Below are 19,980 nucleotides of genomic sequence, written 5' to 3' on the forward strand. Positions count from 1 at the left end.
GTCAGTGTCAGTTCAGCATAAATTAGTTCAAAAGTTAATTTTTAACACGTACCTTTGTTGATCAACAACCTTTGCAACAAAACTTGGAAAACTGGGAAGCTGTGGAACCACATATAATCATTAATTACACCTAAAGCAACTTATTTGCGTTTTACTTAATGATCCTTTTGAATTTTGTGTATATTCTCCTTAAAAGCCCCTATTATCTATTACTGACATATTCAATTCGACTTTCTGAATGACGGGATTGAACATGGCAAGTTTGGCAACCACGGCGGATTTATTGTGCTGAACATGGCAACCGAAGAACAAAACAGGAAGTGCTGTACGCGGCGGGAAATTTGCTCAGCGTTGTGTAAGTGTAACGTAAACAGAGCTAAAAACCAATAGGTTTTTTGGTGTTTAATAGATTCTTAACAACGTTTAATGCTTTAAACGGTGGTTACCCTACCGATAGTAACCGTGAACCTTTAATGAGCCATGAAGGCTGACATGGATAAAATAGTAACTTTGTCGGACGGAGAGGGAACTGCTGAGCTCCAGAAGTATATCTCCTCACTGACGGACGACCAGGTAAGCTACTATGCTAATCTAAGACTATAAAGTACGGCTTTACGGCAAAATACCCTTGTCTAACATCTTTTTACGTTTTCTTTAGCTCGTCAAAGTGATTACTAACTGTGCTCTGAAAGGCAATAATGTTGGTGCCACACTAAAAGGGATATTCAAGGGTAAGCACTTGTTATATTTGAGTTGTGGTTCTAAAATCATTCTTTAACAGTCAGGACAAGTGAGTCACTAACGCGCATGCGCTATGAGATCATTGTCTCGTGAAATGTAATATAACAAGAATAAAGTTGTTATATTGCGAGAATAAACGTCTAAAATTACACGAATACATTTTTTGATGTTATGAGAGTGAACTTGTGATAATACAAGAATAAATTTGTAGCATTACACAAATAAACGTGTAATATTACAAGATTAAAGTCATACTAGTACAAGAACAGACTTTAAGTATTACAAGAATAAAGAAAAAACTTGCAATGTTATGAGAATAGTCATAATAATACAAAAATAAAACTGTAATATTACGACAATAAACTTGTAATATTACAAGTTTATTGTCGTAATGTCACAGCTTTATTTTTTATTTTTGTATTATTAACTTGTAATCTTATGAGAAATAATACAATACAGTAAAGTTGTCATATTACAAGAATAACTTTTAATATTAAAAAAGTTGTAGTATTACAGGAAGAGGAAAAAAAACTTCTAATCTTATGATAATAGTAATAATAATACAAAAATAAAGCTGTATTATTATGAGAATAAACTTGTAATATTACAAAAATATACTTGTAATATTACAATAATAAAGTTGTAATATTTTGAACAAAACACTTGTAGTTTTGTAAGAATAAAGTCATATTATTACAAGAATAAACTTTTATTGTTACAAGAATAAAGTCGTATTATTACATGAATAAATAAAGCCACCATATTATAAGGAAAAAACTTGTAATATGTAATAATATGAGAAAAAATACTCTGTTCTGGAAGTAAACATTGACAGCAGACAAAAATGACTAGTCGAGAGCAAATGAAGTCAGTGTCTCCTTTGTGGTGTCATAACTTTATTGTGATCATAATTTAAATGTAAGTCGGTAAAATATTTCTCTTAAAGTCATAAAATTATAACTTTCATGTAATATTACACAATTTTTCTTGGAAAATGACAACTTTTTAATTGTAGTATTATGACTTTTTTTATACTCATAAGATTACACTTTTTTTTCCTCATAAATTAAGACTTTATTCTCAAAGTCACCGTTTCTTCTTCTCTCAAATACATTGAAAGTGTTTAACCTACTCCAACCTGTAGTCAGACACATTACCAGTCATTTGTAAATAATCAGTAGCTCATTTGTACTTACAAAGTCTTGAATACTATCCTTAATGTCAAGTGGCAGAGAAGGATCCATTCATGCTGAACCACTATTTGTGATGTCCTCACTTGATGTTGCTCGTTTGGTGTTTGGCGACCCTAAACTAAAGGGCATCAACACACACGCACGCACGCGCACACGCACACACACACACACACGCACACGCACACGCACACGCACCCACACACACACAAAAATGTGGACTTCAAGCTAAAAGAAGCACCAAAGTCTGCACACAGCGTACCATAGACTCATTATCAGAAAGTCCATTACCCTGCACTTCCACACACCTTTCCTTGTGTATTAACAGGAAAATAATGACAACTAATAGTTTAAAAAAAAAACAAAAGAAAAATCACGTACTTATTAAAATATGTCCAATGAGAGTGAGATATTTTAATCTTTTATGGAGTTTTTTTTTTTTTTTTTTTGTCTCAACCTTAACCATGGAACTGGATGTGCTTTCAATAAACTTTGTGAACCCATCTGGAGAATCTCACCTAGAGATAACATCTTATCACGCCTCACTGTGTCTGTAAAGCACAAATGGTTAACATTCTCTCCATACTTCTGAGTTCACTGTTTAAATGTGATTCCTTCAAACTATAATCAGCATTGATTCCTGTGTGTATTACAAATGCATTCATTTTCTACACTTTTAACTTTTTCTGACATTTTATATTCTATTCTATGCTATTTTGTTTACAGTTTTATTACTACACAACATCTCCTCAATATGTGTGTGTGTTTTTAGGCTCTCCCTCCAGCTCTGTAGAAGGATCCAGGCGCAGACTTGTGGTTTATGAACACTGCGTGCCTCTCTGTGAGTCGGGGGATCTTCAAACCGAGGTAGCAGCTGATGTCATCGGACTTTTAATGCTGGAGGTAAAAACAAAGAAAAGTGCTTCAGTGTGTTTGTAGATCCTCTATTGCACTAGTGTCAAATTTAAGCCCCAGGGTGTCAGAGCACAACCAATCACAGGGTAACCATTGCTTTAGAAGAAAAAAACCACCATAATGATGGTTTTCAATAGTAATCAGTGTCAAACTGGCATGCAACATAAATTGCATTGCAATAAATCCTTAAAACTGTACCATTTGTGGAGCAAGGAATTTAAATGATTTCCTTGCTCTATAGAAAACTGCATTCACCAGCCAAAAGTGACTCAGCAATTTTACAATTCATACAATTAAAAATGAGTGGTAGGCTAAAACTCCCTTGAGCTTGATTTACGAGCCTTTACAATGTAAATATCTGCTTTTTACAACCAAAAAAATAGTGTAAAATGTGTGACAGCAGGTAATGTACAGCATGAAAACAAAGTAATGCACATCAAGCTCTTATTTTAATCTAGTCAAAGACATTTTCCAGTCATGTTTTCTTATGTAAGGCTTTATGTAAGTCCAGGTGTGTTTATACTCGCTTATCTCGTCATAACTTGGCCAGGATCAATACCGTTCTCTTTGAGCACACATAGCTTTGTGTCTACAAAGGTATTTTCCTTAAAAAAACCAAAAAAAAAAAAACCCAGAAATATCTCCAAAACAGCAGCAGTACAGCTCTAGTGACGTACTATTATGTTTGTAAACTGGTTTAAAGTTAGAGCATTTGGGATTATTGTGGAGGAAATTACACATGAAAAGCTAAAACATAAACCTTGTATAAAATGTTAATTTTTATTAATCCAACGTAAAATATATCTGACTATTCAAAGAGTCAAAATTCCTTCTATCCCAGATCTCATTTATTCAAAGAACATGAAGAAGAAAATAATAATATAATAGAATAGCATCTTAGGTCTTTATTTTGTAGTTTTGGCTATAATTTTGCATATTCACAGGTACATGTTTCTTAGAATTTTCTTGTTTTAATGTGCATTGTCAATTGAATGAATAAATAAATATTATAAATAAATACATACATTGAATAGTTTTTTTTTTCTGCCAGTGTTTACTTATAAGTTGTTATACATTTTTTGTACTGTGTAAATTAAAACATTTGTTTAAATTGCTTTGGGTAACAACTTTACTGTCCGTTAATTAAATGTCATTAAATACACCTTTGATCCAAAGCTGTCTTCAAATAAAAAGATGACAAAATAAAACTAATGCTCTTAATATTGAAATTGCAAAACATGTCTAATAATTTACTTGAATTCACATAATTCACTGTTTTTTTCTATTTGCTGGAGCTTGTTATCCACTCCTTGGCTTTCTTAAGGGATACATTGCTTGAAGCATTTATATTTGTGATTTCAGTATTTGCTCTTTTGAATATTCCACAGACGCATACATTGTCTGGACCAGCACTGGCAAAACTAGCATCCCTATTTGTTGACGCTATCAAGTCTGGGAAAATGGGATGTGGGAAATCCCTGGAGCTGTTTCCTACTGTTCTCACAGCTCTGTCTGCCTGTGAAGCTTTGTCTTATGGCAAAGGTAACTTTATGACACTCGTATTTATCAGGTGACATCAGCAAAGAGCATGTTATTAAAAATATCTGTTTAATGTAACTTTAGGTGAACTCAGTGGTGAGGAATACAAGAAACAGCTGATCAACAGCCTTTGCTCCAGCAGGTGAAGACATCTTTGTTACCATTAGGATGTGCTGAATGTTAATCCAGTTCTAATATTAATATGTCAGATGCTACAAACCAAAGTGCATCTTTTATCTGATCTAGATGGGAGGCTCAGTCTGTCATCCACCTGACCACCATGTTTAGGTAAACACCTTATGTTCACTTTGTCATTTTATTCTGAGAACCTCTAAGTAGTTGTGTGTTCTCCTTCTTTGATGCTTTTTAATAAAAAAAAAAAATCTTAAATTTTAGCATGTAGCATTCTTCCTACTGCTTTATTTCAGGGATGTACCTCTGGCGTCTGAGGAGCTGCTGTTTCTCGTGGAGAAAGTTTTCCGGATGTTCCCCAAACTGGATCTGCAGGAGATCCCACCATTGGTTTACCAGCTGCTACTTTTATCTGCAAAAGTATGTGCAAGATGATAATATGTTCATTTACAGGCAACCAAAACATATGACTGTCATTGTGCACTCCAACAGGGCTGTAGGAAGCAGATATTAGACGGGATCGTTGGTTTCTTTAAGGAGCAAGACCTTCAGCAGGAAGATGAGCAGAAAGATGGAGAGTGAGTGAACTGTGTATTCTGTGTTTACTCTGACTCTCATTAACATTTACATCCATTATTATAATTTATTATTGTTATTATTATTGTTTTGTATATTGTTGTATATTTGTATTATTTTTGTATGTATTCTATTTATATTATTGGTGTTTTTCAATTTGTATTACTTTTTCTATTTTTATTAGTTTTCATATTTTTGTTAGTTCTTCTGTTTTTAGTAGCTTTTCTATTTTTAGTAGTTTTTCTAATTTATTATTTGTATTTTTTTATTTTTTTTACTAGTTGATTAGTTTTTAATTATTTTTTTATTTTTTTATTTTTTATTTTATTTTTATTATTTTTTTATTTTTTTTTAAATTTTTATCAGTAGTCGTCTTCTGATCGAGAGGTTGGGCGTTTGATCCCAGTCTATACCTGTCTATGTGTCGAAGTGTCCTTGACACAGAACTCTAAGTTGGTCCCAGTGGTTGACCAGTCCCTTGCATGGCTGCTCATTCCCATTGGTGTGTGAATGAGATGATATTGTAAAGCGCTTTGACACTACTTCAGTGTAGGAATAAAGCTCTATATAAATCAAGTCCATTCATCATAGTATTAGTCTTTAATCTATTTATTCTTTAAGGGCTTAACGGGGAACATACGGACATTATTTCATTATGTGTACATGTTCATGCACATAATGACAATTAAAAATCCTTGAATTCTTCTTCTTGTTCAGTCTGGATCTTGAGGTTCAGTCCATTCCACAGGACCAGCTCCGACACGTGGAGGGCACATCCATCCTCCACATTGTCTTTGCTGTACGACTCGACCATGAGCTCGGGAGAGAGTTCCTCAAAAGCTTTAAGGTTTTAAAGACAAATCTCATCCATCATGTGATTTTCCTTTCATGGTACATTTAGTGTGGATTTAATTTAAGACGTGAACTTCCTTTTTGCAGACATCTAATGGGGACATGTGTCCCTTCAGTGTGGCCTTATTGCTCTCAGTGGCACGAATTCAGCGTTATGAAGAGCAGGTTAGACATTTTTCTTGAAAATCATCCCCCATTGTGTCATTGGATTGTTACAATCATTTCCTTTTTGTCTTTGGTAGGTGTTTGACCTGCTGAAAGCAGCGATTGTAAAGAGCTTTAAGGATGAGCAGCTCCTGCAGGGATCCAAGTTCCTACAGGACCTCCTCCCAGCTCACTGCAGTGTGGCTAAGATGATCCTGGCCACCGTGCAGAACAGGTTACACCAAGCATTATTCTCATATTTAAAAGCTGTTTCCCCACATAATATAATACTGTCAGAAAAAAACTAACAAATACAAAAAAAAATGACAGAAAAATTGTACAAAAATGAATTAATGGATGCAATGTGACACCAAAAATGCACAAAATTACACACAAAACACACATGATGACTACAAAAATACTCAAAATGACAAATACAATACACAAAAGGACTCCACAAACACACTAAATGACTCGAGATTAAACACAAAACAACTACACACACACACACACACACACACAAAGGAGTATACAAAATGAAAACAAAAATTGACAAAAAATAGTAACAATTAAAACATGATGGAAAAAAATGTACAAAATGACAAAGATGTGCAAAATGACTCCAAAAACACACAAAATGAAAAGAAATGAATCATAAATTAGAAAAAATACAAAAGACACCAAATGAGAAAAAAATACAATATGACAACTTTCACAGAATTGCTACAAATAAAATGTTTTTAAAAATGAACAGATTGCAAAGAGATTTGTATGAAACTTAAGTACTTGTTTACTACAAGTACATTTTAAACGCAGTAAACAACCATTCCTGCATTTATATCTCTAATGTTCACTGGCTTCTTCTTTTTCTGTGGTGCTATTATATTTTCAGTGTTCTTTTAGAAGAATAAAGTTCTCTCATGCCTAAATCTTTAAACAGCAGCCCTTATGATTTAGATAATTTTGAATAGGATAGAGCTTTTGTTTTTATGCTGAAAGTTCCAGAGTGTAAAGTTTTCTCTATTCTGTGCAGTGTGTTTGGATGGGATCACGTCACTCAGGGACTGGTGCAGCTGGGATTCTTCCTCATGGACACGTTTGGAGCCAAAGCCGGACCCTTTGGTAAAACCCCGGATGCATCCGCTTCTGTGGCGCGCTCCCCCTCCCAGCTGACATGTAAGCTAGGAGGACAAGTACTGCTCCAGGGCTTTAAGGTAACATTTTAATCGCATTTGGTTTCAAAAATTAAAGATTTAAACCAGTGACTTATGAGCACTTTACTGGACAGATGCATGAACCAATTAGAGGAGAGATTTTGGAGCAGGTCTTGAACCGACTGGTCACAAAGACAGCCTCACCTGTCAATCACTACTTGGGTAATATGATTTATTATTTTTTAAGTAGAAATGCCAGTTAATGCTGTCTCAATGCTAACTTCTTTTTTCATGTTTTATTTTCCATTAGAGCTTTTTTCTGACATTGTAGCTTCTGCTCCCTTGAACCTCCTGGAGTCTTCCTCTAAAGTGACAGAAACCTTTGACTACTTGTCACATCTGCCTTTGGCCACAGTTCAGGGGCTACTGAAAGCTGTGCAGGTGACGAAAAAGGGCAAACACACAAATGTGCACATTTATGTAAAAGTGGCATTTAATTATTTTTTATTCTCTTTATAAACTCTAGCCTCTGCTCAAGGTCAGCATGTCTTTGAAAGATGCATTGATCCTTGTTCTCCGTAAGGCCATGTTTTCTAGGTATGTACTGCATTGCTTGCACTTAAATATATGTATTTATGTACATTGTTTTTTTTGTGAACCACATAAAACAAATCCCCCAAGTGAAAAATGCACAAAAGGAATCTAAAAAATGCACAAATTACAACAAGACTACAATAAGTTACTCCAGAAATACAGAGCAACAGCAGAATACAATAAATGATAAGAACAACACACAAAACGACAATGAACATACACAATTTGATCCCAAAAATAAAGTAATACAACAAAATACACAAAATAACTCCTAAAATACAGGAAACAAGTGAAAAATACACAAAAGGAATAAAAAAATACACAAAATTACTACAAAACTACACAGATTTATTCAAAAAAAAATACACAGAGCGAAAGAATATGATAAATGATACCAAAAACACACACAAACGACGAGGAAACATACACAATTTGACACCAAAAATAAAACAATACACAAAATAACTCCAAACACAGAAAACAAGTGAAAAATGCACAAAATGTAAACAAAAAATACACAAAAAGAATTTTAAAAATACACAAAATTACAGCAAAACTACAAAAAGTTACTTCAAAATACACTGAGTGACAGAAAATATGATAAATGATAAGAAAAACACACAAAATGACAACAAACATACACAGTTTGACCCCAAAAATAAAACGATACAACAAAAACACATACACAAAGCTTTTTGTTTTTTTCCTGTGTTAATGCTTGGATTATTCTAAATGCTGACATGAATGTTGATCATGTGAACTTTGGTTTAGAAAATGACATTTTTGTGTTCCCACTGTGATAAAACCAGCCCGTCTCTGACATACAGTATAAGCATCATGTATGTATTTGAGGTATAAAATGGACTGTTTTCTGACACTTGCAGTCAGCTGGATGGTCGTAAGTCAGCAGTGACTGGTTTTTTATTGCTACTCAAGAACTTCAAAGTGTTGGGAAGTTTGGCCTCGAGCCAATGCAGCCAGGCCGTTTCCTCCAGCCAGGTAGACGTCACGCAGCTTAGCCTTTATTGTTGTCTTTGTTTGGGCATACAGTAACTTGATTAAATGTTTGTTGAACCACTATAGATCCAAGTTGACGTTCACTCTCGATACAACACTGCTGCTAACGAAGCGTTCTGCCTGGAGATCCTCAGCAGCCTGCGGCGCTGCCTGAGTCAGCAGGCTGATGTGCGTCTCATGCTGTACGAGGTAAGAAGTCTTTACCATAATTCCAATGTAATCAAATTACTGATTTATTTGTTGTTTTTTTGCAGATTTTAACCATCATAATACTTAAAAACTAATAAATCTTAACTACTTTTTCTTTGGTGGATTTTGTGTGTTTTTCAAAGGGTTTCTATGAAGTCCTTCGACGCAATTCACAACTTGCGAGCTCGATCATGCAGACCCTCTTGTCACAGGTTGGTGTGTGTATTGAGTAAGGATGTAAGAAAAAAATCAATACATCACAATATTTCACAGCGCAATTATTGTATTGATCCAAAAAAATGTACAAATTGATTTTTTAATTCATGTTTTTTAACGGGAAAAAACATTTACTGTAATTGCGCCAACATATGCGTAGCACGTAAACGCCCGGTCACTAGGTATCAGTGAACCACGTCAGACCTTGTTAAACTACCTCACTCCTTAATGCATTTTAGCTTGGAAGTTGATTGCATTTTATTATTATAAAACATACTGGGCACTTTTATTGATGTATGTTTTTACTTGTTAAAAAAACAAATTTAAGCAATTAACAGAATCAGAATCTGTTGTAGAAGCAAAAGTTAAACTTTTTTGAAAAATCTCATTTGAAATGTTGATAAACATACCACTTGTTTTTGATAATGGTACTTTAAATACAGTTAGTTGCCATTTACCTGTTCTCGCAAGTTAAAAAAAATGAAATTAATTGTATTTCATGCCATTTTGTACTTGTGAGGTGAAATGTGTAATTATTAATATTGAAATATATCGCAATGTATATCACATTGTTTAGTAGGAGGTCATATTTTCACCAGCGTTTATTTCTTTATTGGTTTGTCCGTTAATAGGATTACTTCAAAAGTACTGGACGGATTTTGACGAAACTTTTAACCAAAGATAGACCTTAAGCCATGGAAGATACCATTGCATTTTAGGGGATCCAGATCAATATACTGTTTCTGGATCAGTTTCAGAAATGGAAAAATTCCAAGTAAAATTTAAAAAAATAATATCTTAGTTTGTAATTGACTGTCTCTATGAAATTTGACTCAATTTGACTCCTGATTACGCATTTTATCACAAAAAAAAATAAAATAAAAAATTAAATGGGTGTAATATAATAATAATGCATCAATTTTATATAGCGCTTTATCATAGACACAAAGTTGCTTTACAGATTTAAGGCGTATCCATACATTTGGACCTAAAATGTGGTTATTAATGGGCATGGACGTTTATTCCAAGCCTTTAAATGATACAATGTATTGTCAGATTCATGGCAACGCACACCCCTAGTAACGAGTGCCCGCTGTTGTCAACAGTAAATCTACATTGTGCACGCTAACATGAGTCTTTTTTTCTGATTTAAGGTGAAGCGCTACTACGAGCCTGAACAGGACCTCCTGCCTCCACTGAAACTGGAGCCGTGCATCACGGCCCACGGAGACCAGGTCTACCTCCAGGAGCCTCTGGTACTCCACCCAAACACACAGTGCAGCATTTGTTGTTATTTGTGCTATTATTAAAGATGTTTGTTCCTCTTAAGGCTCATTTGCTGAGCTGCACCGTGCACTGTTTGCTATGGCTGCAAAGCATGCGTCACTCAGCCAATCACAGGGCAGGAGACAGCGATGATGATGATGATGAGGAAGAGGGTTATCAGTCGGACTTACAGACGATCTTAGAGAGTGTCACGAGACGCATGATCAAGAGTGAGCTGGAGGACTTTGAACTGGTACGCATTCATTAACACTCCTATTGTTTTCAAATATTACTAAAATATTTTACCTTGGGGTCAATCTGACCCCAGGGATAATCAGAGGGTTAAAGGGATCCTCAATAATTCTAGAAAGTTCTTTTTAAATAATACAATATGTTATGGTTTACTTTGATCTCCTGACATGTTTTGACTGTCATCTGCCAGTCTTCTACAGAGGTGTCTGCTGATTGCTTTGATGTGTCCCTGATTTCAGCGTAATAATTCCTGAGAAAAAAGTTGTCTGAATAAATGAAACCTTAACATATTATTCAAAAAGAAGACAAATCGAACTTGCTGGATTTATTACAATTATTATTAAAGGGATCAGCAGACGCCTCTGAAGAAGACTGGCAGTTGACAGTCGAACCAAGAGATCAAAGTAAATTTCCTGAAAAAATGTTGTGTGAATAAATGAAACCATAACATATTATAGGAATCCTCAATGTATGTGGTTGTTAAAAATGGTAAATAAATAAACCTTTTACTGTGTTTGTGATACTTAGGACAAGTCGGCTGAGTTTTCTATGGGATCCAGTGTTGGAGTGAAGAATAGCATCTATGCTGCTCTGGTGATGGGCTTGTATGAGGTCCTCATGGAGTACAACTTCATCAAAGCCAACTACAGGTAGCTCAAGCTTCTGCCTCCATCCTCTCATTGCGTGGTAGTAACATGATGCTTTGCTTCCAGAGCTAAGTCGTGCACTGCTTCTCTGTCTGTGTTTCAGTAAAAGTGGCTTTGAGGAGCTCATTGAACTCTTTAACCGCTACCACAAGCTGTCTGAGATCCTGAAGGAGAAATCTGGGAAGGGTCGAGTGCCCTCAAACAAAAGCCCCCGCAGTTTACTCTCCATGAGTTTCACATCAACTCTCGTCACGGCGCTTTTCCGGTGATTAATTCACACTAAGACGTTATAATGGATACAGATCAGTCTATCTATTATCAAGGGGTTTTATTGTTGGGTGATATCGTCAGCTTTACATGTGTGATGCGTTCATGAGTTAAGATGTTTGAGCAGTTGTTTGTTAGTTGTAAACCTCACGGGTAGCGCACCGTTTATTTGTTTGATGGATGTTTGTTACCAGAGATGGCCGAGTTCAAGCACTGCTCTGCTATAAATAGGCTTATACTCACCCAACCGGTGGAAAATAGGTACTACAGGTTGGTCGGCAATATTTATTAATGTATATATAATTATGTAGTAGTTAAGGACATGTTTCTTAACACTCAAATTTTAATTTTAGGTATGTAAGACACATATTGCATCTTTAAAGCCATTAGAGACATTTTTATCAGATAAAGTCATAGTATAGGCCTCATAGATCAATAAATCAAAGGTAATTTGCTCAAAAAATAGATGTAAAAGGTTTAAGACTCGACAGTCTTGGTTTATTGACAAAGTTTTTGCACATTGCATTATGGGATGTGGAGTCCCATAGATGGATGCTTAGAAGTGTTTTTAATTCATTCTTACTGAGTTTTCTTGTGTTTGCTCCCAAAAACTCTGCCAAAGTGACTTCCTAACACTTTTCTGGGGTTTTTACTGAAAGTTGAGGCAAAACAATGGCAAATGGTTATTTCGAGGCTTACAAGGAAAAAATCAAAATCCAGCCGAAATTGAATGTGTCCAGGAGTGACATAATATCAGAGGTAATACCGGGAACGAAATAGGTAAAATCACTGTTTATCTAGTCCAGCAAAGAAACACAAGAAAGAATGAAGTAAAACCACTTCAATGCATCCATCTACAGGACTCCACAAAACTATTCTGACAATGTTAAGAAGAAAATGTTTAACAATAGAAATCAAAACCATTTCAGTCTTTACATCTTTTTTTTTGACAGTGTTTTCCTAAATGGAGGTACGCGATGGAACTATTGGGGGTACTTCAGAGAGAAAGTGGAAAATTAACAAATGAAAGCATTAAAAATATGGAGTTTTATTATGTTTGTTTTTTAGTTAAAAATGATATTCATTATAATGATGATAGAAATTATCTTGATTAAAAGGAACTGAAAATACAAGAGTCAGTCTTGGTCCCACACCAAGCGGGAGTGACTGTAAATGATAAAAACCATAGAAATAAATTTTTTCAGGAGGCACTAAATACTGTTTTATTCCACTTATTTACAAAATTAGATTCTTTAAAATGTGTGTTATCACTCATTTATTTCATCGCTAAGCTCTACTGTTGTTTTTTTTATATTATATTGAGCAAAATGTTTTAGTCGGACAAAGGCGTTACTATTGTTATTTAGAAATAAGAGAAAGGGGTATTTGAGCCAAAAAAAGTTTGAGAACCACTGGTCTATGAGACTCCACATCCCACAATTCAATGGGTAAAACTTTTCCGATAAAGTCAATAAAATAGTGTTTACAGTGGAAATCAAAACAAACGTTTAAGCGACAATTTCAATCTTAGCATCTTTTTTTTGGGCAGATGATCTCTAACATTTGCAGACATAGTGTAGGCTTCATAGATCAATAAATTATACTATGTGTGGTTTTCTAATAGGCTGTAACTGCTCTGATCCAAGTCAGGATGTGTTTACTTTGGATGCTATGCGCAAATGCTGAAGAATAGTCTAAATATTTCAGGTCAAATATCTGCAATAAAGGCTGAGGAAACATGTTTAAAGCACCCGGCTGAAGGGGACGCCATTGAGTTCATCAGTCTGCTCCAGAATTATTGTTTCAGTTTATTTGTGGGGACATTGAACTTGTATATTGTTGTCCATTTCCAGGGAAAATAGTCAAAGTAAAGAGGAAGCTCTCTCTGTACTCCGGGCCAGTGGAGAGTTTGTGCGCTATGTGGTAAGTGTGGCCGTGCAGAAGATCCAGCAGCTGGAGGAGATGGGACACACAGACGGTCCAGATGGACAGAACGTGGATAGGACTTTCCGTTTCCTGTGTGACATGACGAGGTTTGAAACATCAGTATTTTGTATTTGTTTTCTGTGAGCCTTTTTATTCGATCATGAGCTTGCCTTTGTCGTGACAGTGTGTTAATGTGGCGCTACACCAACATACCCAGCGTGGTGGAGGAATCGGCGAAAAAGGAGAAGCGCAGCAGCAGCTTGTCTCTGCTGTGTTTGGACGGTCTGCTGAGGATCTTCACAACCTGCCAGCAGCGACACACCGAGAAGATGACTCAGCTCCTTTCTACCATGGGTCAGACCGCATGTATCAAAGTCAACATTAATGTGCTATAGTTTGCACTTTCACGTATGAATTATATGTAAAGTATGTAAGGCACCAACAATATCCAAGCAATAAGTAACAGGTTTCACTCCCTGCAGGAGTTTGTGAACAATTTCTATGTAATTATAATTTTTGTGGAACAATTTGAGGAAAATTGCAGGATTTTGGAAAGTTACTGCCATCACGTGATATAAACATGGAAAAACTGCATACCCCTGGAATTATTGTGGCGTTTCATTGAATTTGTGTATTTGGAGGTGCTGCGATATCTACAATGGAATTATTTTGTAATTTACACAATGATCCATGTTTTCTCAGTCATTTTCACTTTCTCCTGGGGGCCAAATCCATCCTTTTAGAGTAGTGGTTCTCAACCTTTTCAGCCCGTGAGCCCCCAAAAAAGGTTCCAGATACCAAGGACCCCCACTGTACCTGAACGTGGTTGAACACAGACATGAACAGGTCTGTCTTAAAGACATCACATCCTGGATGAGCCATAACTTTCTCCTCCTCAACCAGGATAAAACCAAAGTGATTTTATTTGGTCCAAAACACCTCAGAGAGAAATTATCAGAACAAATAGTGTCTCTGGATGGCATTACTCTCACCCAGCACCACAGTAACTTAGGTGTTATCTTTGATACGGACTTATACTCTTATACTAAGCAAATTCTCAAGGACAACCTTCTTCCACCTCCGTAATATCTCTAAAACTAGGAACATCTTGGGGTAATGTAATTGTACGAACATTACACTGTCAAATAATGGGCATGACAAATCGTGAATGTGGTTAAATTGGCAAAAAATAATGACAAAAAGAGGTTAAATAAAAGCGTAATAATTATTGTCACTTTTAACCTCATCACTTATGTCATATTATTCAATAATGGGTCAACATATATGACATTAGGAGGGAAAAGTGGTGGGCAGGGTTTATTACTGCCCAAAATGTCTTGAAAGTGGAAAAATGTGCAGAAAAGGCATCGAAATTTCATGGAAAAGTGACAGGAATGAGTAATGTAGTAAAAATGCAATAAAAGGAGCAAAAATATGGCAAGAAAAAAAATTATTAAAATAGGTTTAAATATGACAAGTTTGGTGTAGTTGCAGAAAAAAAGTGAAATGGGGTCCTGACCCTTAGGTTGAGAACCCCTACTTTAGAGCATCCAACTTGGCCAATGGGAGAAAGAAAAATGACTAAGAAAACATGAATCATTGTGTAAATGACAAAATAATTCAGTTGTAGATATCTCAGTCCCTCCAAATTTATTGAATTGTCACAGTATTTCCAGGGTCTCACAGTTTTTCCATGGTTATATTACGTGATATATCATTTTTAACCTCAACTTGTCTAAAGAACTCTACATTTTTCCCAAATCTTTCAGATTTCCACAAAATAATCCACAAAACTATCCTTTAATTAGATAAAAATTGGTCACAAAGTCATGGAGAATTAAGTGAAGATCTTGCAGGGACTGAAATATGTGACTTATCTAATTAACTGGATATTGTTGGTGCTTTACATACTTTACATATCACTCATACGTGGAAATGCAAACCAGACCACATTAATGTTGAAATTGCTTGTTTTTCCACCATAATCTGTGTCCCAATTGAGATTAAACTCGTCTGCTTTTGGCCCCTGAACTAAAATGGAGTTGACAGACCTGGGTCAAACAGTCAGACTGCTTGATTTGAAACACACATTGTAATAAATGTATAATTTTCTGTCCATTTGACAGACATTGAAGAAGACGAGGCCAACATGGATGATGGTAACGTGACGGAGATGAACTACTTTTACATCAGACAGTTTCAGGTGTGTTTCAGCCTAATCAGGCACAGATTTCACCAGCTGTTACAATAAATGTAAACTGTCCTATGCATCAATAGAGGGCGCTGTTCACTCAGTTAAGTGGTGATGAGGAAGAATTCAACAGCAAAGAAGCTCAGCTGTTGGTCAGCATCTTAACTGTGCTCTCACGCCAGCTGAAGCCCTCTTCACAACAGGTACATGTTACCCCCAAAGTCTGATCATTAAAAATCAATCATAGCTTTTTTATTCTGTTAACACATCTGCATCCAATCACCAGTTTCTTCAGATGATCACATGGACCGTGAAAATCTGTAAGGAGACCAGCTTCGGTGAGTGACTGTAATGTCTGTGCAACGATGTGTGATGTGGATGTGATTTAGTGATTTATTGATTTTATTTCAGAGGACTCGACCTTTGCGAAGGGACTGCTCTCACTTCTCTTCCACCTGCACGTTCTCTATAAGAGTCCTGTGAGCCTGCTGCTGGAGCTCTGCCAGGACATCCACTGTCAACTGGGTGATATTGATCAGGTGACACCATTCTTAAGAGCGGATTTATCAAAGTGTTGATAAGTAAAGTCATTTTGCTAGTTAGTGTCAGGATTGGGTTCAGACATGCAGAATAAGGTGATGGCTTTAACAGTGCTTTGATAAATCATTATCCAATGTGGCTGAACAAGCATTAATACAGAAAAAACTTTTTTGGTGTTTGTTGTCATTGTTTATATTTTTCTGTCATTTTTGTTTATGTTCTGTGTGTTTTTGTTTGCTTGTTGAGTGTTTTTGTGTATTTTTCTTGTCATTGTGTATATTTTTCTCTCAATTTGCTTGTTTCTAAACTTTCTATTGTTGTGTTTTTAAAGTATAATGTTTATTCTGTTGGCATTGTTTATATTTGCTTTGAAAAATTATTTTTGTTTTTGTTTTGTAGGAGCCTGTTTTTTTGTCATTTTGTTAGTTTCTATTGTTGTTTTGTGTGTTTATGGAGTCGTTTTGTTTGATGTTTGGATATATTTGTTGTCATGTAAATTTTCCTGTCATTTTTGTCAATGTCTTTTTTTGTTGTTGTTTTGTGTATTTTTGGTGTCATTTTGGGCCTGTACTACAAAGTTGGATAAGTATATCCGGGACATCTCTCCGTTAGCTTCATCTAACCAAACATTCTCCGTCAGAGAGTCCCTGTTCTATGAAGCAGGATATAAATATGTTCCCTTAACCCAGGTGATGTCAGGCAGCCTACGCACATTCTTGTGACAAAGGGGGAGATTGCAGCGTCAGACCAATCACAATCACTGAGGAACTGTGTCGAGTAATTTATGTAACAATTGAGGAATAATTCTTAAAAAATATAAAGAATCAAAATCCATAATTCAGACAAAAAACAACACTGTTGCTGCAGAAAAAGCAGGAAGGTAAGAACTGTGAGATTATACAATATGAATGTATGGGATGATAAATGAACAGCGCTCTGATCAGTCTCACTTTATTACAGCATAGACGTGTTTCTATTCAGGTAGTCCTCAATTTATCACACACACACTGGGATGAGAGCGCATTGTTTCACTGTAGTGTGTTCCTGCTGATGCTGACAGCATCACTAAATGATCATCAGTAAATGAAAGGATTGCATTCATCCATTGATTATCCTTCTTTCCTTAACGCAGCTGTCAGATCTGCACCAACCAGGATTTTCTAACTATGCACAGCTCATTTTCCAAGAGAACTGATTGGTCAGGAGGTGGGACTTTAGTACTTTCTCAGATCTTATCTACTTCATAACCTGGTCCTGACCAGGTTAGGTGTTTATCCTAAGTTACCATGGTGATTTAGCCCTGTAAGAAGTTAGCCAGCGTCGTAGTACAGGACACATCAAATAAATCCTGGAAGTTAGCACAATAAGTGGAAATCCAGCTTCATAGTACAGGCCCTGTCTGTTAGTGTTGTTTGCTCTGAGTTATGACATTTTGTTTTGTTTTTCCTTCTCTATAATCAGGACGTGGAGGTAGAGAAACAATCTCATTTTGCAATCGTTAACCTAAAAACTGCTCCGACCGCAGCGGTAAGCATTGTTTTTCTTACTAAAAGCTGTAACAAACATCCATCCCAGACTGTTTCTGACTTGAGCTTCTTTTTAACATATTATATTTAACCTTTTTCCAGCTGCTGGTCCTGTCTCAGATCAACAGAGTTCTTGATGAAGTGGACTGGCTCATTGCCAGGAAGAAAACTCAGACGGCCTCTGAAAGATTGGGTGTTGGTAAGAAGATGCCTTTGTCTCTCAAACTGACCATGTATCACTGAATGTTGTTCACACGTCTACCCTGATGCTAGGGGTGTACATTACCATGAATTTGACGATACGATTAAATTTTTTGGATCCATACGATAATTATCACCAAATTGATTTTTTCTTATACCCGTAGCAGACGCCACCCAGATGCCAGCTGATCAGGACCGAGTGGAGAAGGCGGTGACGCTGCAGCTCGGGACTTTGCTGACAGCTCTGAACGAACTGGTACAGACAGCTCTGCTGCTGGGCAGCTGCACCATCACGCTCCTCAAAGAACTGCCTCGGACCTACACCATCCTCACCACGCTGGTTAAATATGTGCGTTTGTTTCAGTGATCTCAGTTTGAGCTCAGACCACTTTGTGTGACACTTGTTTTGCTTTGTCCTCCTCCTGCTCCTGCTGCTGCTGCTGCTCCTGCTGCTGCTCCTGCTCCTGCTGCTGCTGCTGCTCCTGCTGCAGTACATCCAGGTGTGTGGCAGCCTGCCCGGCTCCCTGCCTGCTCGCTTTGAGAAGCTCGTAAGTGAGAGTTATCAACAAACAGCCACTCTAACAGGGTTTGGGTCAGTTCTAATTGTAATTTTATCATTGATGATTCATTACAATTATGACATAATTGTAATTGGAAAAAAATCTGTTGCTGTTGTAACTGTATTTGGATTGTAATTGAGTTCAGATATTTGACTTTGTAATAGTAATAGTAAATTATATAAAATTGTCAATTACAATTTAATTAAACCTGAGGAACCATGTGATGTTCTACGGCTTACACATATGTAGTTAACAATTATTAAAATATGTTTCCTATTAACTTTTCCACTACCTGTCAGTTCTCTTGAGGATCTTTTAAAAAAAAAATAATTTAATCGAGGGGTGTACTGGCAGAAAAAAGGCTCAGACGCGAAAAACATTAATACTAATATTTTCATGGGTAACAAAGCCTAACAAGGTAACCAAGGGATGAAAAACTAATTTGATGATAGATATTATTTTTAGTTTATTTTACAGCTGATGTCAAAACTGACCCGTTATCATAACAGAAAGCTAACACAAGGTCATTTATTTCAGACTCAGTAATTGCGATTAATTGTAATTGAGAATGTAGTTGGCTTTTAGGGGGAAAATTATCATTGTAATGTTAATTGTAATTGGAAAAAATGTCGGCCATGATAATCATAATTGAGTTGTATTTGAACATGGATAATTGAAGATGTAATTGTAATTGAAAAATGTAATTGACCCCAACCCTGACTAATTTAAATTCTTTTTATTAACTGTTTCTGCTTCTCGTCCAGGTTAAACTGTCAGGAACTCACCTGACCCCTCAGTGTTACTCCTTCATCACATACGTTCAGGTGATTTGTTTTTTCCTCCTGTATGACAATGACACAGAAGTTAATTTTCTTGAAACGCTGTCTTTTCCTTTTCCCGACAGAGCGGAGAAATCAATGGAGCAGATGACAAGAAGAAAAAGAAGAAGGGTGAAGTGAATGCTGTTGCATTGGTGCGAATGAATTTTTTTTTCTTCATGATAACATGACAAGATGACAGAAACCAAATCTAATATTGGAGACTCATCATATTTTTCCTTTGTTCAAAAGGCAAAACTTCTGCGTGAGACCAAGGCCATTCCCAACTTGATCTTCAGCATTGAGCAGTACGAGAAGTATCTGATTACACTGTCAAAGAAATCCAAGGTAAACTCCAGCACTGTTTACTAGGGATGTAAGAAAATACGATAAAGGACTCACGATACGATATGAAAAAAACAAAAAACATTTCCAGTGAAGAGTAACAAATGTCTTACAAATCTTTGTAGATGAAAAACTATTAGACTTTAAAAGTTGGAGACAGTGTATGGGAGTGTTTTGCTTCA

The 19,980-nt window shown here is 36.1% G+C and overlaps 1 protein-coding gene across 1 annotated transcript in view; it reads left to right on the forward strand.

Annotated features, from left to right (window-relative positions):
* Window positions 1–19,980, forward strand: part of fanci (FA complementation group I) — a 24,287-nt gene continuing 4,307 nt past the window's right edge. Inside the window, exons 1-35 of the mRNA XM_028449785.1 lie at window positions 1–573; window positions 659–731; window positions 2,704–2,834; window positions 4,235–4,388; window positions 4,470–4,527; window positions 4,632–4,673; window positions 4,814–4,937; window positions 5,010–5,095; window positions 5,811–5,940; window positions 6,033–6,110; window positions 6,188–6,324; window positions 7,123–7,303; window positions 7,378–7,465; window positions 7,554–7,684; window positions 7,770–7,840; window positions 8,722–8,836; window positions 8,921–9,043; window positions 9,187–9,255; window positions 10,414–10,515; window positions 10,590–10,778; window positions 11,306–11,427; window positions 11,528–11,689; window positions 13,545–13,724; window positions 13,802–13,971; window positions 15,744–15,820; window positions 15,895–16,011; window positions 16,095–16,146; window positions 16,220–16,347; window positions 17,810–17,875; window positions 17,977–18,073; window positions 18,240–18,424; window positions 18,567–18,623; window positions 19,400–19,459; window positions 19,540–19,608; window positions 19,706–19,801. Of these exons, the coding sequence (XP_028305586.1) occupies window positions 481–573; window positions 659–731; window positions 2,704–2,834; window positions 4,235–4,388; window positions 4,470–4,527; window positions 4,632–4,673; window positions 4,814–4,937; window positions 5,010–5,095; window positions 5,811–5,940; window positions 6,033–6,110; window positions 6,188–6,324; window positions 7,123–7,303; window positions 7,378–7,465; window positions 7,554–7,684; window positions 7,770–7,840; window positions 8,722–8,836; window positions 8,921–9,043; window positions 9,187–9,255; window positions 10,414–10,515; window positions 10,590–10,778; window positions 11,306–11,427; window positions 11,528–11,689; window positions 13,545–13,724; window positions 13,802–13,971; window positions 15,744–15,820; window positions 15,895–16,011; window positions 16,095–16,146; window positions 16,220–16,347; window positions 17,810–17,875; window positions 17,977–18,073; window positions 18,240–18,424; window positions 18,567–18,623; window positions 19,400–19,459; window positions 19,540–19,608; window positions 19,706–19,801 (3,813 nt within the window). The 5' untranslated portion in view covers window positions 1–480. The remainder of the gene's footprint in view (window positions 574–658; window positions 732–2,703; window positions 2,835–4,234; window positions 4,389–4,469; window positions 4,528–4,631; window positions 4,674–4,813; window positions 4,938–5,009; window positions 5,096–5,810; window positions 5,941–6,032; window positions 6,111–6,187; window positions 6,325–7,122; window positions 7,304–7,377; window positions 7,466–7,553; window positions 7,685–7,769; window positions 7,841–8,721; window positions 8,837–8,920; window positions 9,044–9,186; window positions 9,256–10,413; window positions 10,516–10,589; window positions 10,779–11,305; window positions 11,428–11,527; window positions 11,690–13,544; window positions 13,725–13,801; window positions 13,972–15,743; window positions 15,821–15,894; window positions 16,012–16,094; window positions 16,147–16,219; window positions 16,348–17,809; window positions 17,876–17,976; window positions 18,074–18,239; window positions 18,425–18,566; window positions 18,624–19,399; window positions 19,460–19,539; window positions 19,609–19,705; window positions 19,802–19,980) is intronic.

This window comes from Gouania willdenowi, chromosome 6 (assembly GCF_900634775.1).
Source record: "Gouania willdenowi chromosome 6, fGouWil2.1, whole genome shotgun sequence".
Lineage (NCBI taxonomy): Eukaryota > Metazoa > Chordata > Actinopteri > Blenniiformes > Gobiesocidae > Gouania > Gouania willdenowi.